This window comes from Anguilla anguilla, chromosome 15 (assembly GCF_013347855.1).
Source record: "Anguilla anguilla isolate fAngAng1 chromosome 15, fAngAng1.pri, whole genome shotgun sequence".
Lineage (NCBI taxonomy): Eukaryota > Metazoa > Chordata > Actinopteri > Anguilliformes > Anguillidae > Anguilla > Anguilla anguilla.
This window is the reverse complement of record NC_049215.1, coordinates 17,867,566-17,892,485: the sequence shown is the minus strand read 5'-3', so window position 1 is coordinate 17,892,485 and position 24,920 is coordinate 17,867,566. Positions and strand designations below refer to the sequence as shown.

At 44.7% G+C, this 24,920-nt stretch overlaps 1 protein-coding gene across 7 annotated transcripts in view; it reads left to right on the top strand.

Annotated features, from left to right (window-relative positions):
* LOC118214031 (B-cell CLL/lymphoma 9 protein-like) overlaps positions 1–24,920 on the top strand; it is a 58,766-nt gene that overhangs the window by 31,347 nt on the left and 2,499 nt on the right. For all 7 annotated transcript variants that reach the window (XM_035393420.1, XM_035393424.1, XM_035393422.1 and 4 more), the window contains 9 exons: positions 2,365–2,552; positions 9,386–9,466; positions 13,218–13,468; positions 13,746–14,134; positions 15,706–15,813; positions 16,297–16,465; positions 19,517–19,616; positions 20,492–22,589; positions 24,432–24,707. In XM_035393420.1, the coding sequence (XP_035249311.1) occupies positions 13,248–13,468; positions 13,746–14,134; positions 15,706–15,813; positions 16,297–16,465; positions 19,517–19,616; positions 20,492–22,589; positions 24,432–24,707 (3,361 nt within the window). In that variant the 5' untranslated portion in view covers positions 2,365–2,552; positions 9,386–9,466; positions 13,218–13,247. The remainder of the gene's footprint in view (positions 1–2,364; positions 2,553–9,385; positions 9,467–13,217; positions 13,469–13,745; positions 14,135–15,705; positions 15,814–16,296; positions 16,466–19,516; positions 19,617–20,491; positions 22,590–24,431; positions 24,708–24,920) is intronic.

The following is a 24,920-nucleotide window of genomic DNA, read 5'->3' as shown; positions in this document are numbered from 1 at the left end:
GCCATACACTATTGTTTGTTGTTTTAACCGTCTGCGTTGAACTTGTCTAACAAGGCATTTGGAAATGAGTTAATTTACAAAGCAAGTCTTTGAGTCTTCATGCATTTGCCTCAATTGTTTACTTTAGGGGAAAACCCGTCGAAGAAACAAAAACCAATATAATCATAGTTTAAGGTCAGTTTCTAAACGAGTAGCCTATATACTAACAGAAAGCCATTTTGTCACCCTTTTTTACTGGAAGTACAATTTCCTTTGGAAACGACTCCTGCAAATAATTGTTAAAATTTAAAAATCCCACATCCTTGTTCGATAACCACCTCAGCCAACCCTAAAAACTAATTAGATCTAATTATGTTGGAGAACCAGCATATGCAATTGTTTTTGAAGACCAGAATTGAGAAACACCATAGTACAGAAACCAGTAGTTCTCTATCACTGGAATGAAAGCCAATTCCAGTCTTGCTTTAATTTAAAACAACATTTAAAGCACTTCTTACAAATGTAGGCTCTATTTGGTGACTATTTGATTAGCTGTGTGATTAATCTTGACATTATGGTTTGAGAGGAGGGTGTTCTTTAGATGTTGAACCAGTAGTGACGTTTGCAGGTAATGGTTAAACTTCTGCCACCCTGGTCTTGCAGATCCGTTCCTCTTTGAAACCAGGATCTCTGCTTGGAGCTCCTGCTGAGCTCTTCTGTATAATAGGAGGACCATGAAGCTGGAAACCAGAGCACGCTGGCTGTTTTCAGTCATCATTATTATGGATTTGAAGCAGTCTTTCAGAACCTGGAATTTAAACAAAAATAATTACCCCCTTTTTCTCCCAGTTTGGAGTGCTCAATCATGTTTATCATCAGTTCCTTCTGCTACAATGCCCACTTGCTGGAAGAGCACAGAGTAGCATGTGCGCTAATCTGGAGCATGTGATGTAAGATGCTGCTTCTTACGGTACGACAGTTCGCAAGGCTTGCACAGACATAAGCTGTAGGAAGACACTCAGGCACAGCTGAACAGGTGGGCCTCTAGGTGCCTTGACTGACCAGCGGGCTCTGCTGAGATACTGCCATTCTGGTTGAGTGCAGCCCTCCCGTACCTGGGTAAGGCTCGTGCCAGCTGTCTGTCACCCTGTAGGGCTGCTTTCCACAGTCGACACTGATATGGTCCAGAGTTGGTGCCAGACCATGGAGCCTATTCATGCACGAGAACAGTGCCTTAATGAGCTGAGCCACCCAGCAACTCCACAACCTGGAAGCTTGGCTGTGAAATGTACTATTGCATTTGGGTGTATGTATTGGACCTGTTGATCTCCTGGTGCATAATGAGGAGGTGGAAGGTTCAGATGGAAATGCAGTTATGGTCGCTCCAATTAGTATGACACAATTATGGTCACTCCCTTCAGTCGTGCACAGTTATGGTTGCGCCCTTCAGTAATGCAGTAGTAATGTTGAATCCCTTCTGAAATACGGTTATAGCTACTGTAGACCTGTCTTCTAATGCATAGACTTGCTGATCTGCCAGAGTGGTCTTCTCCAATAAGTGTCATTGCATGATTCTGATTGCTGTCTGATCTGTATGACAGATTTTTTATTTATAACAATTTCTGTTGATTTTTAAAGATTAGATAAGTCTCTCAGCATAGAGGCTGCATTAAGCCAAATCAGACCTGAACCTGGGTCAAATGTCTGTCACTCGGTCTGTTTAAAAACATCTCACTGGCCTGTATTCGCAGCTCATCTGACTTTCTGCTTGTTGTAGAGGGGTTTATTGGTGTCTTTTAGGCCCCATTTACATTTATGTGGCATTTTATTAATTTCTTGACAAAACCAATGCTTATTGCTCTGGGTGATTATGATCTAAATGCAAGAAATTGGTTAACTAATTTGAATTACATGTCTAAGTTGTTTGGTTCAAGTATTGAATCTGAATTTGAACACTCTAGCGTGTGTTGTTTTCTCTCATTAGATTTACTGACAGTAACATCCCAGAATAATGAATGACCATGTGTAACTGTGTACAGTTAACTTGTAGTTGGAACTGTGCATAATTGGCTGTAGTGTTAATGTGTAGTTGGAGCAGTGTGTAACTGGCTGTAGAGTTAGTGTGTAATTGGAGCAGTGCGTAACTGGCTGTAGTGTTAGTATGTAGGTTGTTCTTATTATTCTTTTTGCATAGTCAAACAATTTCATAAACTGTTGTTTGTGATTGAGCTGTATGTTTTAATTTGATTAAGTGAACTAAATAAAAATACACACGGAGCCTATGAGAAGATGCTATGAAGCTCTTCCTTCACTAGGCCTGGGATGGTTCTGCTGGTATTACATATTCTTCTGCCTTAATCCCCATGTATTACCCTCTCTCTCCAGGTTTGCAATTGGCTGGCGTGAACTGCTGCTGAGGACAAGCTGTGTGATTGGATACTCTGGACCAGAACACAGCCTTCCTTTGTCTGCTGGGGGGGTGAGAGGTCGTGAGGTTATAGCCCAGGGGGCCAGTGGGCTTGCTCTCCTGATGAGGTACAGTCTAGGTCTGTGAGACCTGGGGGCTGCTGAAGGTAAGGACTGACAGGCACATATGCACACGTATGCAAGTTTAGGCCCAATATGTGCAGTTAATCCTCTGTAACCACAATTTCTGCTTCATAAGTACTTGGATAACCAACCTTCAGTAAAGTTTCATGAAAAACATTTGTCTGTATGAAGCTGTATTCACCGCAGAGAGTATTCACCATTGTAGAATGGCTTATCGCAGGGGTCAGAACCCAGTCCTGAAGGGCTACCGTGTCTGTTGTTTTTTTAAATTTATTTTTTTAAGAACTAGTGGTGAAAGTTTTTTATTGGCTAAGGAATTACTTGAAATGTTCACAATGTGCACTAGGTGTCAATTGGCTGCTCAATTGATTGAAAGGAAATTCATATAAAAAAATCAGGCCAGGGAGTTTGTTCCAGTGGCTGTTTTAACAGATTTCAGGCAAGACTGTGGAATTATGAGGCACCTGTTGTGTTGTGGTGATGTTCTGCCTCATGTTTAGCCAAGGATTATGTTCAGCCAAAATCTCTTCAGTAAATATCCAACACTATGAATGGGAAATGTGTAAAGCGTAAGAAAAATTACTTGTACAATAAAGAAGAAAATGAGAGTGGGAGGTGACTGTTTATGTCCTGTATTTGATCCATGAAGGAAAGAGGACACTGAAGGGGCATAATTCATGTTGATGCAGAGCTGAGAGTTTTATTTTTACTCTGTGAAGTTAAAATGTTTTACTCTGCCTCAGATTTCAGTTTATTTAATCTCATGTTCAAATTGTGGTCCACTATTCAGAAATCCCACAAAAGGTAGCAAAGTCTAAGGGCGGCTGGCTGTGTTGTTTCGATGGAGCTGAAGCATATAGACACACATTTATAAGTGGTTTTGTGCTGTGACATTGCAGCTAATGTGGAGTTAGTGGTGTTTGAATTAGGACAGTCATCCTAGCCTGGATTTAGATTTTGGGTGTTACTGGGAAACATCTGAGATTCTGCAAGCGCACTACATCCCAAACATTAGTTTGAGTCATTGTCATGACAGTGGGAGCTCTTTATACAGTAGTTGTCACCTTCGATGCAACACGTTGTCAACTGAAAGAAGGTGATTGAATTATGAAAAGGAAGGTGGAATACAGACCAGCTAATGAGACAGAATTATTGTAATATTGGTACCAAATAGGTCACCAAGTCACGTGCTGGACCTGAAGAAGGCATTCATAGAAATGATTCATTTGTTTGGTAACTTTATTTGTCTTTAATGCTTTCGTGATTGTGAGTATCTATGGAATGCATCAGTTGCATAAAAGTGCCGGCCTTCAAGTTTATTTGACTTGGGTTTCATAAAGAACATCATTATTATAGTATTAAATTAAATAGTTTTTTTACTAGGAAATTCATTGTAATCGTGCAGCTATTTTCAGTGTGTATGCATGTGCATCTAATTTAGTTTTTAAGGGAATTGAACATGATTAAACATGATTTGTAAAGTGCAGTTGTGTCAGCTCCTGTATGAGTGGGTGAAGAAGAGATGGTCTGTAACCTTTGCAAAGGGTTTAAAGGTTGAATTTTCATCAATGAGCTGCAGAGATGAAATGTTGTGGATTTGCGTGTTCTTAATTGGTTAACCCTTTTTAAATAGAATAGAAATTGATTATTAGTTTATGAAATACAACATGTCTTACTCTTGTGATAAACAACCTGATAAGTCCAAAAACATATTGGTACCTTAAAATAGTGTTTGTCAATTTGTGCTTGTGCAATGTGTATTTCAGTGTGTGTCCGTGTGTGCTTGCATGTGCAGTAGCTATGTGTTGTGTGAGCATAGCCTTAAAGTACAAATGTGCTCTCTGTTAGTGGTGTGCACTGTGTGTGTGCATTTGTGTCAGAAAACTGGGCAGAAGGACAGGTGGTGTTTGATGCACCCACCCCTTCCTCTGCATTTATATGTAATGTGGAGCACAACCTGAGCAGATGGAGAGAGGGGTGGAGCCTGGGCAGAGAGAATGATTTGGGACCAAGGCAGGCAGACTGAGTAGTAAGGCAGGACCATGACAGGCAGGTTGACCAAAGGGGTGGATTCAGGGCAGACGGACAGGAAGAGAGGGGAGGAGCTCATAGCGTTTTATCACTAGCCATATTCCGCTGTGGACCATTCAGCATGGCAGTTTACATTTTCATTGAATTCCTGAAGGTGTGCTTGATGCTGCTTTTATTCCTGCTTCAGAGGTCCACTGCTACACTCTGACGCTCTTACATGCCATCTGTTACTGCAGCGAGTACTGCTTTCAAGATATCAGGGTTAGTATGTATGTATGGCGCTTGTTCAAGCTGGCCTTGAAACCGATGGATATGATAATTGTGTCTCTGCATCATTTTATGAACATACTCCATGTCCTTGTCTCATCATTGTAGCTCACAAGGTCATATAGCTATTTAAGTGAACATATTTTATTTACTATCCCTATACTGAGGGACTGCATGGTCAGTGCTGCTCAGAGAACCTTGTTGGTAGACTCATCATCTTCCGGAGTATATATAAACCAAAGTAGTGTCGGTGTGTATGCAATAGCGAAACAAACAACTATTATATTTTCTCTGGATAATTGCCAAGTAAACAATGGACATAGCATCAATGGTTCTCTTAGTTGGCATGTTTTTTGGATTTTGTTCGCTGGACCTTTGCCATGATAAGGATTCTGTGATGCATACCATCTGTGGATTTCCAATATGCATAGAATCTCAGGACTGCCCCCCCCCCCCCCCCCCCCAAGCCTGTCTTCTGGTTGAGGTCACTGTTTTGACCATGAGTGGCAAATGGTTGTTTTCTGGTAAATATCAGCTCATTGATTGACTAGCTTGCCATGTGGTAATGATGTATAGCTTGTCATGTGGTAATGATGTATTATCTCAAAAGTTGCTAACTGTAGTTTTCCACTGTATTTTAATGTAGATGAAAGAGAAAAGTGCTGAGTTGAAACCCGTTGGGTGGTGGAGTCGTCTCGGGAGTGCATATTTCATCATTCTCGCTGTATGCAATCTGTATGCATACCTCAGCTGCATAGTCTCAGACCTCATTAAAGATTGGCTTTGGAGTTCATATTTTCACACGATTGCCAGTCAAGTTAAAGGAATGAGTCTTATCGGTATCCCCTTGCCCGCTGAATGGGCTCTGGCAGCAGGCTGGAGTGAACCTTGTGGTAGGAAAAGTGATGGCAACATGAACGAACCCAAGACAGTTTTCAGACTTTTCCAGTTTTGGGTTTGTATTTCTCCTTTTCTGTTCCATTCTGATGGTACTGAAGTCCCATTTGTTCAAAGTTTGAATTGATTCCAGTCAGAAATTACTGCCTGAAGTGACGTACTGCCAGACCTCAGGAGTCGCGGAGGCTTTTGTTGAATATAGGCAGTTATTGGCTCCGACTCCATAGTAAAGGTCGTAGGCGTGTGCAGTGTGCTTCATAAATCTACAGCCTGACCGACGAAACTGCCTTCTGATTCTGGAATATCTTGCGTCAATAAATTATTTTGTTTGAGTCATTGTGGTCATCGCTGGTCACTGGATGTCAGCGGGTCTTTGCCTTCTTTGGTCTTTGGGTTTTGTACCTGTCTCTTATCCAGGGACTTTGAGATGAAATTAAAAATTATTTAAATGTCAAAATTAATTTAAAATTAAAATTAAATTAGTTGGAAAATTGAACTTGTTGATCTCTCTGAACTTACGTATGTCTAACTCACAGAAGCTTTTTTTTTGTTAGATGATGGTTAGGGTTAGGCCTGCTTTACTCCCTAGATATCAGTCTTATTTGAATTTAGACAGAGATTCAAATTTTCTCCTGCCCCGAGTGGCCAAATGACTCTTGCATGCCTCAGGTTTTAGTGAAATTTTCCTTTTTGTAGTAGAAATCCACTCAACACTCAAGTAACAAGGACTCAAGAGCCAGGCCTAATTGTGTAACAAGCTGTGAAAGAGTGCAGGTGTACACTTGCTATTTTCATACAGTACATCCTGGAGGACAGGACTGTAGAGAGAAGAGGGCAGTAATGACCGGTTTTAAATGGCTCAGTGTTATTGACCCAGTTCCCCTTGCAGTGGTACGATGTGGCCTGATTGTGCGACGCACAGATGAGAGCTGTGTGCCTCTGTCACAGTAGCTATGCCCCAGAGTAATGAAGCTTTTCACTCAGACTAATTCTACATTGACCGTCTTCAGATGGAGGTTGTTAAAATGCAGGTAACTGCAGCCTGAAGTGACGAGGGGTCTCCTTCAGAGGGTTACTTGCCTGGGGGAAACCTGTGGATACATTAAGACCATTTATCCTCCATTCCACTCTGCAAGGTGGCAGAAAGTGGCCATTTGGCCATGTTGGGGGCAGTGTTTGCTGCAGGCCTGCTGTAGAGAACCCCACTAGCAGTTTTCCGGCATGGCCTCAGCCGTTAAGGTGGGTGGAATTGGGTGCTCGGTTAGTACGTCTGATTGGAGCGCGTACCAAGTAAAATGGCAGTTTCTGCAAATTGTTGTGACAGAACATGTTGATTAATTGAGTAGATTTTCCTGTGCGTGAAGTGTGCTCATGCATAGGCAAATGCCTGTGTGGCTCAGCTCAGGGTTTTGGAGTATGTTTGCTCTACCAGGTTGAGGCAGTAATGTGTTCAGTCTGATTTCACAATCATTAAACATTTGTGCAGAAAAATTAAATGCTTCTTCCTGTCGTGTACAGCAGTAAGTGAACATGTGTAGTGTGTTCTCTTACCTGTAATGAAGAGTTTCTCTGTATTTAGAAAATGTGTGACCATGTAGCTCATATAGAAATAGAGATTTAGCCGTATGTTCAGGCTCTCACCTGTCCCTGCCTGATCGCCACTCCTCATCTGGGCCCAGTTACTGTCCCTCTCTTTTTGTCTGTTTTTTAGCCATTTTTCCTCCTCCTTCTCCTTCGAATGGGCCCTGGCTACATGTTTCTGAGGTGCTGAAACCCAGTGGCAGAGTAATGCGACTTCCTGCTTGTACCAGATGCTGCGTGTTTGAGGGCCACGGCCATGCCAAATGTGAACGTGTGCAGTGAGGGCGAGGGATGGGGGGGTTGGGCCTCGGGTTATTAATTGTGTGGTGAGTGAAGTACTCGCCTCGTTGACGTTTTGAGTTGTGTTTGAAGGTGCAGTTAATTGGTAAGTGTAGTTTGGACTGTAGCTGTGACTGCAGAATGACCAGGCTTAACACCACCCAGCTGATGGTCGATCAGGTCAGATGAGTGACAGGTTCCTTTTCTGTACGAGGGGAAACCTGACTTGCAGGAATATGCAGTGTTCACTTAAACAGAGTTGTCCAGGCTGCAGTTAAACCACAGGCAGATTAGTTCAGTGGAAACCAAATTACTGTAGCAACAGGGAAAATGCAACAGTGGTCCAGCAGAGCAGACCTGTTTCCAGAGGAATAGAGGTTTGGGACTGGTTGTGATGTGCTGTAACACAGAGCGAACCGGTCCAGGTCCAGCTGACTCCAGCTCCAGTCTCTCTGTTTGGGGCTGGGATCCCTGGAGTCGGCAAGTGGCAGAGAAATGGATCCTAATACAGATGTGATATTATTCAGATGATCCACTGGAAAGAGAGAAAAACAGTAGAGAAGGAAGAGAAGAGTCCGTCAGAGGTGGGGAGCTATAGGATGGAGAAATTCTTTTCTTATTTGTAACTATTTTGGGCCAAAGCTGAAGTGCGTAAACCCCAGTTTACATCTGGGCCAGCTGTGGTGAAGAAGTAGCCTAAATCCAGAATGAAAATGCTTATCGTGGCACACTTCCACGTGGCACACTTATGCTTCAGGCCAGACCTATGGCTCAAAACACTAACTGCCACGTGGTTAAATAAAATATCACTTTGGAGAATGAGTGTGCAAGTTTTCATTCTGTATTTATTGATGTGGAATTTTGTCTAAGCAACGTGCACTACGACCTTCTCGAGCATGTATGTATTTCCTCACAGTGGGGAATCACTGAGCAACCACACCACTGACATCAGGTGACAAAATGAAATATAGCAGCATTACAATTGAGGGCTCTATGCAAAATACACTCCCAACACATCCATGCCAACACACACTGGTAACTAGATGTGAAGTGCTGTAGATTGAGAGATGACCCACAATTCACATGATCTTCTGGGCAGTAATAGGTGTTCAAGTCTGACCGTAGACGAGTAGATCATCTCCCCAGGTGAAAGGTGAGTCTATGCTGAGTATTTAGGAAGGGGAGCCTTCCCTCCCCTCAGAGCAGCATGTCTGGTTGTGTGTATCAGTCCCAGCATGCTTTCTGACAGTGCCACTATGTACAGTGGCTGTGCTGACCCCATGTCACTGAGGTTAGGGCTGTTTGGACCACTAAGTGCTAACACAAAGTTTAGGTCTGTTTGGAGCGCTAAGTGCCAACTGAATTCGGTGAATGTGTAAAATTCAGATTTTGAAACGTCCTGCGTTGCAATTAGTGGGCTAGCACGACCACGAAGCAGGAACCCCAAATGCCCCCAGACCAGCCATAGTAGAGCCAGTAGGTCCTCAGAAATGTGAAAATGTCCTTCATTGCACAAAAATGTATATTTTTAAAAGCACACTATTACTAAGGGGAGAGCTAGTCAAAAATACAAATGTCAAGTTTTTGGATTTGCATAAAATATGTAGCCTACATGGAATATGCAGCATTGCAACCTGTGTCCCATGCAAATTGTTCCTGAATCTCTTCCTCTAGGAGATACTGCAGGCTGGCCTTACTGCCAGCTGCAGATTTCTACTGGCATAAGGGGTGGTGACTGATGTGGGCTGGAGTAAGAGGAGATGTGAGTCTGTTTGTGATGTGTTTCTCTGTTCCCCGCCAGGTTTCGGAGTTTCATTCGTCCGTCCCGTTACAGTGCAGAGACAGGGATGGCGACAGCTATATCGTGACACAGAGGGACATGGTAAGTGCTGAAAGGAACTGGCTGCAAATAGTCCCATGTCAGCCCATTGTGAGAGTAACTTTGAGTCCTGTGGAGTGTTTCAGTGTATTTCTCAGACCCCATTGGTATGAATATAGCCTAAGTCTCAACCCCTGGAGTCCCAACCACGAACCTGCCCAGGCTTCTGTGTTCACTTCAGAAATACAGCAGCAACAGCTTAAAAAACCAGGCCTTCTGTTGGTGAGAGCAGTAAACAATGGGGATGGTTTTTGACAATGCAGAACAGTTGAAACATTCAGGGTAAATATTTGAAATGACTGACATTCAGGAGGAGAAGGAGCTCATGTTAAAGTATGTTGAAAGTATTCAGTAGGAATCGTTAGGGGAAAAAGCAAGGGCCCAACATCAGAGATTATTTTCATGATTTTGTGTTCCTGCATGCTCATGCGATATTTACAATATGGTGCGGTCCTAAGCTGTGGGACCATTGGTTTGCACATTTGTTTGCATTTATTTTGTAAGCCAGAAATATGAATTGTGATCATTTGTGAATGGCCTAGAATAGGTGGAGTTCCAGTGTCGGAGAGTGGGAGGTGGTGGTGGCTGGTCCTAAGTAGTTCTGAGTTTAAAGGGGGCTGGAGAATTGTCCGTAAGGTAGCGGAGGTTTCTGGGTAAGATAGAGCCAGTGACTAGAGAATTGTGGGTAAGGCATAAACATTTAGAATGAACAATACAAGTGGCTTTGTTTGCTTGCATTTTTTGCATTAATTTTTTTTGTTATTTCATACATATTTAGGGCTGACTGAATTATATTGATGGAGAAACAAAAATTATTTTTGGTCCAGAGATGAAGTACACTATGAAGTAAATGATCATAAAACAACAAACAACTTTAGGGATGTGATATTGATTATGAAGTTAATAAAACCTGTCCATTTTATATGGAGTTTTCTGTGCTGTACTTGAGTGAGGTCATTTTGAGGTGTGCCTGAGTAATGTAAATATATATATTTTTAAATATTTCATATTACTGACTCATAAGGATAGCTGCTGGGAATGTGTCCTTGTGGTAGGGGCGGCTATAGTGTGCACGAGTGGCTCAGGTCTCCTGTTATGGCCTTACAGTAAAACTAAACTCTGTATAGAGTAGCACTTTCTTCCCTCCTCCCTTCTATCGCTAACATTTGCCTGGTCCGACAGGTTTACAGGTGAAATATGACTATAAATAAATCTGCTGTTTGTACTCAATATTTGCCATTGCATTGGAGCTGGTGTTTGAGTAGCTTTTAGAGTGTCGCCTGTCACCTGTACTGTGAAGATCTGTGATGCTTTTTCTGTAGGTGCAGCATCTCTTGTTAGGTGGTGAGTTCAGTTGCGCATCTTTGTTTTAATTCTGTGGGATTTGTCTGTGTGTTTGTGAGGGTGTGAGAATTCGTAACACTTCACCCGCGTGGGGCTTTGCCCTATCGAACGATCTTAGAATACAGGGAAGATTATCTTTTCTTTACTGTATATTCAAAAGGCATTTAGTTTGGACTTCTTGCCAATGCTCTTGTCTGGATGTAGGGTTAGCATTAGCATATTGGTCTGTGCTGTATGTAGTATTAGCCTGAGGGTGGTGGTCTGTGTTGGGGGCTAGCATTAGGATAATGTGGTCGGGTTAGCTTTAATACAGGCTCATTTTCAAATGGGAACCCCACCCTCGGCTAGCTTCTGATTACTTTCAGAACTGTAGGATCATTCTTTGGCACTTGTGTTCGCTCACGGTTTGGGCAGTGACTGTCAATTGCTGTCAATGTAGCCACTTAGTTTGGTTCTCACAAAAGCTATTCATAAGTTTGATTTACCAAATGGTGGCCCATGGTTTGCTGTTTGAAATCTAATTTGCAATGAAATTGGTCAAAAGTGGATTTGGTAATCTGTCCTTTGTTATCAGTCACAGAAGATCAAGTGAAGTGTTTGAATGCAAAAGGACAATACGACAGTCATTGCAAAGATATTGATTGGAAAATTGGAGCAGTACCACATCATGGACCGTTGTGGCAAATGAGCAACAATTTGAGCTCTTTTATTTTTTTACACAGTGGTCTAATATTTAGAATAACCGTTTCAGTTTTCTGAACTTACTGCTTTTGTGATAGGCCTAAACCTTAAATCAATGTTGCTGCAATTTTACTGAAACATTATCCATGTCATATTTCCTTTAGTGAACATACCAGCTATTTTCTTGCATGAAGTTGTGGCTGTTTTCGGGTATGGATTGTGTTGTTGGGTTCCTGTGTATGAAATGGCATTGTATGATACCTCTATTTCTACAATCTGCATGACATTTTGGCTTAATAAATGTTACATTAGTGCAGCTCAGCCCCCAATTGATTTGTTTTCTCAGTGGCAATGTTCTAAGTCAGACTACTGGTGTACCTGCTCTGAATTTACTGCCCCCCAATTGTGATTCATCGTATTACATTGTTGACAAGCAATCAGCTTTGCTTCTCCCTGCAGTTCAGGAGTTTGTGCTTCAAACACATTGTCACAGGGTTTATATCCATTAGAACGTAGAAAAGTCTGGTCAGTGAGGCTGGTGTTAGAGGCTTATGCTCTGTGCTTGGGGTTAGTTGTGTATAGTGTGTGTGTGTCTGTGTGTGAGAGACAGGTTGTTGCACTGACTCATTCCCTGGCATCCACATTCAGACACAGCTGCCATTACCATGGTAACTATCCTTATGCGTTGTTGTCAGCGAGGCTGGATGGTGAGATAAAATGTCAAATTTCTTTATCTCTCACTCTCTCGCATCCTGGATGAAGGTCATATCACAGCTAACACTTATTAGTGGCTTGTTCAGGGGTAATTAATTTTAAATGAATAGTACCTGTTCACACTCTTTCTCACTCCTCTATACCTGTTGAGAAGCTCAAACAGAGCATTGTCTTAATTTATGAGCTTAAGCAGTTTCATTTTTCTGGACCTTATTCTGGCTACATCCATGCCAGGCGTTGTGCCTATGGGGAAATGCGGTTGCTAGGTAGTTTGCTACTAATTTGTAGCTAGCTAGCTAGCAGCCTGTTTGCGTCTTGCTGTAGTAACCTAATTAGCTACTGATCAAGCTTTTAAAAAAATATTTTTGCCAAAATATTTAGTTTGTAGCACAATGGCTTTGAGATACTATCACTTCCTACAGCTGATTTTTCTCTCTGACAATTCCCATCTGGAAAATACTGCTTTTCTGAACACCGTAGTCCCCTTCACGGTCGCTTGACTTTTTCATGTTATCCTGATCACATCCCTGATACATACATTTTGTCCTATTTTATAAAGGGCCTATTTACATTACCTAGCCAAGCTGCGTTTGTGCTGTGTTCAATTCAAACAATTCTGTGCTGTTCTTTTACCACAAAAGGAAGTAGCTAAACCATTCAAGTACACCACTTTATTTGGAGCAAAAGAATCAACAGCTGTTTCACAAACATTCTGGAATTAACTTTTTATGTCATACCCTGCGATCAGCCAGTCAGACAGTTTGATTGTCCTTGAGTCTTGGCCGGTGTCAAGAAATTCACTTGCGATCCATTCTCTGTCGTGTGCTAGTTAGCTGGACAGCTAAAGTGCTTTGCTAGTTCACAAACACCCCAGTTAGTTTGAGATGACGTAGCACACTCACGATCAATGAAGTACAATCCAAGCCAATGACCTAGCAAACTGTCCCATGTACTGAGACTGCTGTGTGTGTCATGGTTTATTTGCGCTGGGTGAAGATTGTCCTTGTGTTTGCAGTGTGCCCGCGGGCTGTGAGCTCTGGGGAGAATGCTGGAGGTGCAGGAGGAGAGAGCAGCAGTGGCAGCACACTTCACCAGGAAAGAGCGCACGAAGAGCGAGGACGCGCCGGCCGACCGGAGCTCCCGCACCAGGGCCCCGCCCACAGCCCCGCCCAGCCACCTGACTCCACCCTCTGCCTCCTTGGGATCTCCCTCAATGCATTCCAGCAATCCCAAAGTGAGAAACTCACCGTCGGAAAACTCTCAGAGGTTAGTCTTTTACTGCCGGACATAATGCAGCCAATCAAACCCTGCATTTCAAAGTGTGAGACAAAAAAAAATGTGATGCCAAGCATGTTGGTTGTGAAGACCTCTGTACTTTTGTGTGTGTCAGCGTAAAGGTGCATGTGTGATTTTTGTATTCATACTTGTGTTTGGTAACTTCTGCTGTTGACAGGAGGATTTTGAGTGTACATGGGCTATGTTCATTTTTAGGGTCCTTCAATAAAGTGCTTTCTCATATTATTTTCTCTTTCCACTCTGACAGCAGCCCAAAATCCAAGCAGGAGGCTATGGTGCGGTCACCCCCTGTGATGTCCCCTTCCAGTGCTGCCCAGATGGACTCTAAACTGCCCAATCAGGGGAAGCAAGGGGGCTCTGGTAGCCAATCACAGCCTTCGCCTTGCGACTCCAAGACGCTGAGTGGTAGCCATGCCCCCAAAGGACCTCAAGCCACAGGAGGCAACCTGGCTCTAAAAAATGGGCAAGGCCTTAATTCAGCCAGTGGGGCTAAAGGCCTGAATTCAGCAACTGGGACTAAAGGCCTTAATTCAGGCAGTGGTGCTAAAGGCAAAGTCAAGAGAGAAAGGAGTACTTCTGTGGAATCGTTTGAGCCAAGGGACACAGGGACGCCTTGCAATGAGCCTGACCAGAAAGGTGAGTCACCATTCCAGAGAGTACATGCTGTAGGCCTCTGTCTACAAGCCTTCGGACTCACACTGACATTTTCATACATGCCAACCCAAACTGGCATAGCGATTATTGCAAAGGAATACAATTGCAAAGGAATGCGCGAGTGTTCCACAGCGCTAGCTTTGTGCGGAGCTCCAGAGCCATTGCTGTTTGTCACAGGGCCACATTGTCATAAGGAACTCACAGTCTTTCAGTTGGTGATTGCTGGTGTTGGTGATTACGGCTGTGGCACTAAGGTATAGTCATTTTGTGCACCGGAGGACATTATCCCATAAATTCATTTGATTGAACAAAAATTGATTCGGCTTGGTAGTGGAAGAGCCAATCATGCAGTCATTTGATGAAAATGTTTGCTCTCAGCAGAGCACAGTGCAAGTTATAGAGGATTGACGGTTAAAAGGGTGGTTGCACTCTGGGCCTGTTTGTGCCAGTGCCGGCTGTGAGTGTATTTTCTCTTGTAACTAAGGAGATGCTCAGAGGCAGCCTCCATGCATCCATATGGGGATTGCCATTGAGTTTCCAGGGAAACAGTGAAACACTACTTCTGTGCTTCCCAACCTTTTTCCTTCTGCGGCACACTCCAAATTTTACAGAATGCCATGGCACACCACTCTCAAGAACATAAAAAATAAGCACCCTGCAGCCCCCTACCCCTCGACATGCATGCTCAAACTGTGCATAAGACAGTTGGAAAGTTAAACGTTTAAACCTCCCTCTAAGGTTTTCCAAATGCTGAGAGATAAGGCCAGACAGTGAGCTGTTTGGGTGTGCACTTGACATGGGAAGTATTTTTTGAGTGTCGCCTGTCAGAGGAAACCTTGTAATTTGTCAGTAGATGAGATTTAATCTTCTTTGCCTTGCATGTTCACATTCAGTTCATTGAGATGCCTAAGTCGATGAATTTTGAGCACCATTCATCGACTGCAATCTTTTCTGCATATTTAGATTTTTCTGCCATTCAGATATTTTAAATTCTTCCCTCAAATTGTAAACTTCAAAACTTTTTTGTCAAAACATTCCCACTTGAAAGCCATCACACTTCTGTGTGGAAAAACTTTTTTGGTGCCCTGCTCTCCTCTCACATAAGATGGAGGAAAGATGGCTATTTAACCCCTTCATGCAGGTGGCAAATCTGGCCAGTCCTCACCCATTTATGTTGTTCTGTTTATAATTCCAGAACGGAGGCTTGGAAAATGGTTTAAATGAAGCAAGACACTTGTACCATTTATAATACTAAAATAGATTGGTATTCATAATTTAGGTAGAAATAAAGTGGCACAAATGCAGTTATTTTGGCAAAAATTAAGTTGTTTTCTTTTAGTCTGAAATGAAATACTTAATTAAATTACTCCTCGGCCATAAATGTGAAAAATCTGTGGGTGATGCGCAGAGCTACTACATATATAGGATGCAAAATGCAAAGATTGCACCCTGGTGTCATCCTGGTGTCGCTAATAGGCACCTGCTAACGAACGGGCGCTGCTGTTCATGGATGGGCCCCGGCTCTGTGTGACCCTTGTGTCTTTCTCTCCCAGACTCCTCCAGAGTGAAGCGGATGTGTGTTGCCGAGCGACGGCAGCCCTACAGCGGGGCGGACTGGTGCTCAGGAGGCGAGAGTGAGGAGGATGACCCGCATTTTTTCAGTAAGTGGGGAGGACACTGCTGGACACTACTGATGCCTTTTAGTTTCAGCTTCATTAGGTTTTTATTTAATTGACTGCTTTCTTGTTGGTTTTGGGTTATTTGTGGAAACTGGGAAGATTCCCCACCCCCCCTACCCCCCCCCCCCCCCCCCCCCCCCCATAAAATATGCACAAATGTCAAACTCCAGTTAGATTGAAATAGTAGCTGTTAGTTAAAGTGTATAACAGCCCTGGGGTACACTGCAGCAATGCTCTGGGGTATAGCAGTGCTCTCAGCGTTACTATTTTGTTGGAAAAATGTACTTCAACTGCTCCCTTTTCTGCTTGTATTGTCTATATTTTATCTGTATATTTAACAAAGCCTTCTGTGTGATATGTAATACAGTGGTGATCTGATTGTAGCATATGTGATGTAATGGTGCTATCTTTCTCCTCTCGTTGACTGTAACACTGTGTAAGTGTACTTTTCCTCTCCTCGCTCAGACTGTAACTCCACCGATGTGAAGCCCCAGGGTTCTGGCTCTCTTCCTCCTTCCAGTGCTGGAATCAGCCGGTCTTCCACACCGTCCCACAATGCCGTTTCTGAACCCGCCACTAATCAGAGGCCTCCCTCAAAAATTGTTTACGTCTTCACCACAGAGATGGCCAACAAGTAGGGATGCTGATTATTCCTTTCTGTCTGTGTTCATGCCTGCTTGTTCCAGTGGTGGAGGAAGTGAATATGTTCTAGATTAGAATGAGTAGGAGTCACCAAGCTTGACCCTGGAGGCCACAGGGCCTGCTGGGTTTTTTCTTCCCGTCATTCACCGCCAATCTCCTTAGAATCAAGAAACCAGCAGAATTGATTTAACTGTGTGATTGTATTCTTTAATTGGTCCTGTGGACCAAGTTTTGGGATCTCGCTCTTAGTTTTTTTTATTTAAAAAAAAAAAAAAAAAAAAAGAAGTTATAATTTTGTATCTTTAAAAAAATGTTTTTGCATGTTTCTTCCTGTATGCTATATGAGCTTTGAAAGTTTCTTATTCGTACTGTTGGAAGGTGGAAGGTTTTTACTGTGCATGTCATACACAGGATAGGTCTATGTCATACACTGTAGGAACACATCATTCATAATATCCATCCTTTTTGGACAGATCCATTTTTTTCACTTTTACTCTCTGAGTTTGGTGGTTTGGCTTATTGTCCCTAGGAATGCAAAGAGCAGTTTTTTGCCAGGTATATATGGACTTATTTAAGTATTCATTCACAACATATGTTCAGTACAAGACCTTGAACAGCCCCAGGTAATTATTTAATCACAGTTAAAGAGAAAGGCCTGTTAAATGCTCATTCTTTTTTGAAGGGCCCTTTGAACATGGAAGATGTGTTAAAAGGAAACAAAATGCTTGACCTGCTGAGGTCTAGCATTTCAAATACACACATTTGAAACATATTTTTCCTGTTCGCCTTCTTTAACATCACAATTCATTGGCAAGTGCTTAGTGGATATTTAACTGAAATGTAAAGGAAATGTTTTCCCCCACCTTTGAAACTGCTTACAGATGTGAATTTAGTTTCAAGTTACGTTTCCTGGGGGGCGGAGTTTGGGGGGGGGTGGGGGGTGGGTCACCCCAACCAAACCCTCATTCCAGCAGGACCCAATGTCTTGAGGGATGTGTATGTCCAGCCCATGAGGCATAGTCTCTGCTAATTGGGTGGGAGTATGCTGCAGTACCTTGCCCTTTCTCCTCCTGCCCAGTTGGTGGCTTGCATTTGGGTGCGCAAGAGAGAACTGTCTGGTTTGTGATTCGGAGTGGCTGGGGCAACAGGCGTTTCGACAGAGATAATTTGACGTGGACTCGTGGTGTGACGTTTAAGTGATTTTGTATTTCCAGCCACTCTGTGTGCGTAATGGGAGTGAGCCCCCTGCTTTCTGAAAGCACTCGGGGACATTAATCCATCAGCCTGCTGATTGTTCTGGCAGGTTGGCAGGTGCAGCAGTTGAGCTCCTCTCTCCTGTTGGCCTGCTTTTATATCACAATAAACAGGCTCATTGCCATGGAGCAGTACCCAGTAAACTGCTCTCTGATTGGCAGTCTGACACGTCATCCGCACATCTTCTCCACCAAGATCACACAGTGTTCTTCCCGTTTCCTTGAGGGAATTTTCCCTTGGCACCGTCACCCTTGGCTTGTTCATGGGGGCTGGGGCCCGTGCCTGAAGCATCTTTAAAGTGGTTTGAGGCACTGCTGTTTGTTAAAATCTATACCGATATAACTGAATTAAATTTAATTCAATTGCCTTTTAAATGGTAGATAAACTGCACAAATGTGATGTAATATTGAACAACTTACTTTCCTTTAAATTAATATTTCTTAGAATTATATATTTAGCTTTGTTCATGAGGTATATTTCTCATAGTTCTATATCAGTTGTACTGTTCTAAATACTTAACTGTCATGTTTAGTACAGTTGGTTTCGAAGAAGCCCGGTCAGTCAATTGCTCAGTCAACAGAATTATTGCAGTTAAGTTATTTGTTATTAAAAGTTGAAGTTGTAAAGATTATGGTTTCCCTTTTATAATTCAAAGTTGGTGTTATGTGCTTGAGTTGGGTAAATCTGACAAAGGTCCTGCTTTCAGTTTATTGGAGCGATAAATTAATCTCAAGTTACATCAAGACTGGTATCAAACCTGATCAAGTCTAACATGGCTTAACATTCATGAACATGGGCTTTCCTGAAACATCTTAAAATGAAAGATCTTGGCTCATTAATGTTTAGCAGTGCAGTAAGTGTATAAATGCCCCAAACAGAATGTGAAAACCAATGCTGAACACACAAAATTTAGAAAACTGCTTAATATCTGCCCGTATCTAGAAGAATTGTGACTTGTAGAATTTTATGTGCTAAAATGTTAAGCTGAGGTGTGAGGTAATATGCAAGGAAAGATTTTTAGCAACACATGCATCATATTTGCAAGAGCAATTTAAAGTGCTAAACTAGGGCAAAATTATTGTTGAAGCAATAATTCATCCAGATTTTCATAAAATGTGAAGAAGGGAGAGATGACAAAGAATACATTTTCAATTTGTATTATATTTTTTGTAATAAAAGCCAAGAAGTGGTGCAATATTTGACTTTTAATACATTATTCTGCTTGATGCTGTTTGTTTTGAGATGGATTTACATATGTGCCCTTCCTGTGCTGAAAAAACATAAAATCAAACAACGTGGTACATAAAGTTTCACAACCTACTCTGGAGCAGATTAAGTCAAACTGACAGCTAAAATGTGGAGCAGCTGTTTGTGAGCTGTACATGAATCTACGTGGTGGCCAAGGATTTCTTCCAGTGTGCATGCAGCACTACCTTCATACTGTGAAGCTAGCCGTACCAAGCCAGGTCTGTGCTGGCATTAATGATACTGTAAATGATAAAAATGTAACTTGCGTTCAGTGCAGTGAGTGCATAATGCAGCTCTCCTCACTAGTCAACATCAAAGTGAGATGCCGCAAGGAATGCATTAAAACCTGTGCTTGGTTGTTTATGTGCAGCATTTAGCATCTAAGAGCTTCACGCCAACCCTGCCTCTGCGTTACCGTGGTTTTTGTCTGGGTGCAGGGCGAGCAGTGGTCTTTTTTTAAACTGTAAGGTCTGCCATTTACCCTGTAGTACAATCTCCTGCTTACTGTCATGCCAGTGTCTGATTGGTCATCTCTCCCCAGGGCAGCAGACGCGGTCCTCACTGGCCATGCCGACACCATCATCACCTTCCATATGAAGAACATCTCCCACAGCAAGGCGGACAAACACCACCTCCCACTGGTGAGGCCGGCCTCGCTCCGAACCACACACACGTGCATGCAGAAACATGCACGTACCCAGATGCATGCACAAACACATAGTGATGTACACACAAACAACTAAACATGTGCATGCAAAAACTCATATAGGCAGACAAAAGCTCAGGCACATATGCGTATACGCACATGCATAGATAGACACAGGTAGCATGTGCACACACAAACACACATGTAGACAGATGCACGCATGCACAGTTGCATCTGTGCACATAAATGCACTTGGGAAAAGGCACAGAAACTCACATGCACACCCGCATAGACGGGCACATGTGCTCTCACATACTTACACACCACACGTACACAAAAACACACCGACACAGAGAAGCCAAGATGCATGTTTTATGTTGCCTATCTTGCCAGATGCTGTGTGATCAATGATCAGCACTTTTTTTTTGTAAAGCCGAGTCCATAAACATGTACTTGCGTGCCTTTATTAAATGATTGCTGTTTAACACAGCGCTCTAGGCTAACACTCCCACCATGCAGTTTTTTTTATTAATGGACCCCAAAATTAATGAGGACAATTAATGTACTCCACAGTCAAACCCACCAGATGCTGAGCACAGTGAATGCTGTAAGCAGCAGTTCTGTGTTAATTTCATTATGTAGTCCACTATTTGAGTTACTTTAAAAAGTTGCTCTGTACATTCCTATTTTGTGCTGATTTCTGTATTTGTTTAGCAAATAACCAGTTTTCTTTTTTTCCTGTTTTAATTGTGTATAATACCTGTACAAATGTTATATTGCCTGTCACTTGTGATATGACGTTTTTACTCGTGTGTCCAGGTTGAGCTGCTAAGATGAATGCCCCTCTCTTCTGTTTCTTTGGCAAATCAGGTCGGACCACTGCGAGATGAACCAAAGCCGCTGCAGCAGGCAGCCACGCCCCCTCAGCAGAACCACCTGCTGGGCCCCAAAGCCCTGCCCCTTGGGCCCGCCCAACCTCAGCCTCCCTCTCAGGGGGCCAAGCTGGCCCTGGCACAGGACGGCCCCACCTCTGACAGCCCCCGGAACACCCCGCCCGAGGACACGCCCAGCGTGCCAGGACCCCATCCTGGCTTCCCCTCCCTGGAGGGTGGCTTGCCCAAGGGGGCAGACCCCAGGATGACTGCGCAGCACCACCAGCAGCTGGCCAATGAGATCATCTCCAGCATGGGGGACAACTCAGAGGGGCTGTCCCAGGAGCAGCTGGAGCACCGGGAGCGCTCCCTGCAGACGCTGCGGGACATCCAGCGCATGCTCTTCCCTGACGACAAGGACGCAGCCCCACCCCTGGCCCCACCCCCCAACCCTGGCATGATGGAGGGCCCCAAGAAGCCTGACCAGGGGCCCCTGCAGGCCATGATGGCCCAGTCCCAGAGCCTGGGCAAGCCGGGCCCCGGCTCCCGGCCAGAAGGGCCCCCCTTCGGCCCCCCTGGCCCCAGGGACATGCCCTTCTCCCCGGACGAGCTGGGGTCCCTGCCTCCCGGGCCGGGGCTGGAGCCCGGAGATCACATGAGCCCTGAGCAAATAGCCTGGCTGAAGCTGCAGCAGGAGTTCTACGAGGAGAAGAAGAGGAAGCAGGAGCAGCTTCAGCACCGGCCCCTGCCTGACATGATGCTGCACCAGCACGGGCCCCGGGGCCTCATGCGTGGCCCCCCTCCCCCTTACCAAATGAACCCTGGCGAGGTCTGGGGCCCTGGGGGACCCGAACCCTTTCCCGAGCAGATGAACATGGGCCCCCGGGGCATGCACCCTCCTCATCACATGCAGAGGATGCCAGGGTTCCCCATGATGAACCCCGACATGGACGCAGGCCCCAACCCCATGTCCCGGCCAGGCTTGCCCTGGCCAGATGACATGCCCAAGATGGGTGACGGGCGGGGTTTTCCCCCAGGGCAGGTATTTGGAGGTCCTGGGGGGCGGGGGGAAAGGTTCCTGAATCCGCAGGCTGTGCAGGAAGCCATGTTCCAGCAGGGAATGGGCGAGAAACAGCCTATGGGCATCCCTCCTGGCATGGCCATGGAGATGAACAGGATGATGGGAAACCAAAGAGGTGTGGACCTGCGCATGGTGGCGGGGGATGGCCCCATCAGCCCCTCCCGCATGGAGCTTGTGAAGGGGCTGGTGCGGGACTTGGGGCCCGAGTTTGTCATGGGCCCTGGGAACATGAAGGACATGCACCTTGGCATCAACGTGGGGCCCGGCCAGCCCATGATGGGCAGCAAGCTGCGGGAACCGCCCATGAGTCCCGAGGAGATGATAAAGATGAGGCAGGGAGGGGGGCCCCTGCCTGCAAACATGGGACCCCAGCAGAAGATGCTGCAGGGGCCCCCATTCCCTGACCAGCCCCAGCCAGGGGACTTCAACATGGGGCCAAACAGACAGTTCCAGGGCATTCCGCATGGGCCCCTGGGGCCAGGGAACATGAGGGGCCCCCGGGGCGAGCAGCCCTTCGGTCCCGAGCAAAGAACTAACATGGGGGGCAGTGGCCGGCTGAGCCACCTGCAGCCTCTGCCTCCCAACCAGCCCCCAGGCAACCCTGGCCTCAGTGCGGGGCCCCCCCCGGCCCAGCGCGGCCCGGGGCGCAAGCCCTCGGACCTGAGCGGGCAGGCTGGTCCTGTGAACCCGCTCAAGTCCCCCTCGCTGCGCCAGTCACCCATGCTGGGGTCCCCCTCTGGAAACCTCAAGTCCCCTCAGACGCCGTCCCAGCTGGCAGGCATGCTCACCGGGCCCCCTGTCCCCCCCGCCCCTCCGGCCGCCTCCATCAAGTCGCCACCCATGATGGGCTCAGCCGGCGCCTCCCCCGTCCACCTGAAATCTCCCTCTCTCCCTGCCCCTTCCCCTGGCTGGTCCTCTTCTCCCAAACCGCCCATGCAGAGCCCTGGCATCCCTCAGAACAGCAAGCCCCCCCACAGCATGACCTCGCCCAACATGATGGCCAACATGGAGCAAGGTACCAGCCGTCATCCACCCAGCCTGTCCCCCATGGTTACATGGTTAACTTAATTACCTTATCTTTCCTCAGAGTCTAAGCTAATCTTTAACATGCTTGTCATTGACTAATCACTTGAAAATCTCAAGGTGGGGTTAGCTCATCACAGATTCGCCAACAGTTTGAGGTATGTGGGTGTTTTGAGCTTTTCCTGGATGAAAAAGGGTTCTATTAACCAGAGGAACAGGGTGGATGCTTTTGAGGAGCTACGTTACCAGCTCACCTGGATATTTTATACTTTATATTGAATGTAAGCACAGAGCTTCCTTATGCCATGGTGGATCAGTTTGTAGCTAATTCAGTCCGTTTTCATTCAGGACTTTTATTTAAAATACTGGGAATTGTGTCAATATTAGTATTTCAGATGGAGGTGCTGTTGGAAGAGAAAATGTAACAAACACACTAACAAAGAGAAACTATTTGATAAATGTATGGATGTTGGATGGTGCAGACACACATTAGCAGTGCCCCCATTTGTATGCTATCACAGCACAGTCTGAGCTCCCTCCTCGTTCCCTTTTTTCTCATTTATTGATTGTTTTTCATGCACATTTTTCCATCCTTGAGAGATGGTACATCAAGCTATTCTTTATCCATATAAATGTGTCCATACAAATCTTTTCTGGTTGGGTTCGGCCCTGATTTTCCTGTAGTAGGGCAATGGCGCCTCCATGTGATTATATAGTCATTTCATCATCTAAAGGCAACCCCACGAAATACATGTGTATAAGGAATATGGATGAAGACTGTCATCCGAATACTCCTGCAGCTGTATGCTTCCATGCAGTGCCCTCCAAAATTATTCACACCCTTTATAAACATGATCAAAACATTTTTTCCCCAAACTGTCACAGATATTCACACTCAGTTTCAGTACTTCAGTACCAAGGTTTGTGGATATTACGGAGGATTTTTGAGCATTTCTCCAGAAAGAAAAAGATTCTCCCCTGCTCTCTTCAATTCAAACCACAAATATTTGTTTAGTTTTGGGTTTGGAGATTGCGATGGCCTTTGCAAAAGCAATTTTGTGGCTAGTTAACAGTATGTGGTTGCTTTTGAGGTATGCTAGGGGTCATTGTGTTTTTGAATGATTTGCAGTTTGAGCTTCCTGACAGGAAACCAGGTTTTTGGCAAAAAAGTCTTGGTACTTGCTGGAGTTCATGATTCCATTGACTTAAACAAGACGCCCTGAACAGATAGAACATCGGAAAAACTCCACCGTAATTCATTGTAGGTATGATGCTCTTTGCAAATTAAGTTCGTGGCTCCTGTTTACAATGGCACCGCTAGAGTGCATGGCTAAAAAGCTACATTTTGGTTTCCTCTGACCGTAATTCCTGGTACAAATCTACGTTCTGTGAGGTTGACTTTGAAAGAGCTACAGATTTATAAGAAAAAAGCAATGTACATGAGCCAGAAGTTTCAGTGTGATGCAGGCTGTTAGAGCAGCGGAACGTTTAACTACCAGGTTTGTATCTTCAGTAATGTTTACTCTTTCCTTGAAGGCCAGAAAACTTTCCAGTGGATTGTGTAGTACTTCCTGATTTTCAGTCATTTAAGCTGTAGATTTACTAAGCAGACAAGAAACTCTACACTGTTTAGTCCCTCGGCTCTAATAGGGCTTCATGGAAGGCTGTAGTGTTCCTGTTTGTTATACTAGACCTGTTCGATAAAATGTTGAGGTTCTAGTAATTATATTTGAAGATGCCTCATTATCCACTGGGCTCTCCAGGTTTCTGAATGTGTGAAGTTCCAGTAAATTGGATGCCTCAGTTGAGTAAACTTTCTCCTCCCTCTCTCCAGGTGGTAATGGGCCTCTTCCAGCTCCCTCTTCTAACTCCTCTAGCCAGCCTGGCTCCATCAATCTTCCAGGAAGTCTTCCATCTGGCAGCCCATACAACCTCCCACCTGAGCCCACGCTATCCCAGAACCCCCTCTCCATCATGATGTCCCGTATGTCCAAGTTTGCCATGCCCAGCTCCACGCCCCTCTACCATGATGCCATCAAGACTGTAGCCAGTTCTGACGATGACTCTCCACCCGCTCGCTCCCCGAACCTTCCAAATAACAGCATGCCTGGTAGGAAGGGCGCATGTGCAAACACACATACACACGCACACAGACTTCCCCATAAATAATTGCATGCCTGGTGCGAATACGAACACTCAAACTTATGTACATTTATACTATGAAGCAAACGCACACAGATGTGAACAAGGTGTGCGGATTCCTTAGCCAATCAGTGACTTAAATGAAACATCAAGAACACCTCAAAAACAAGCAGACACTGCG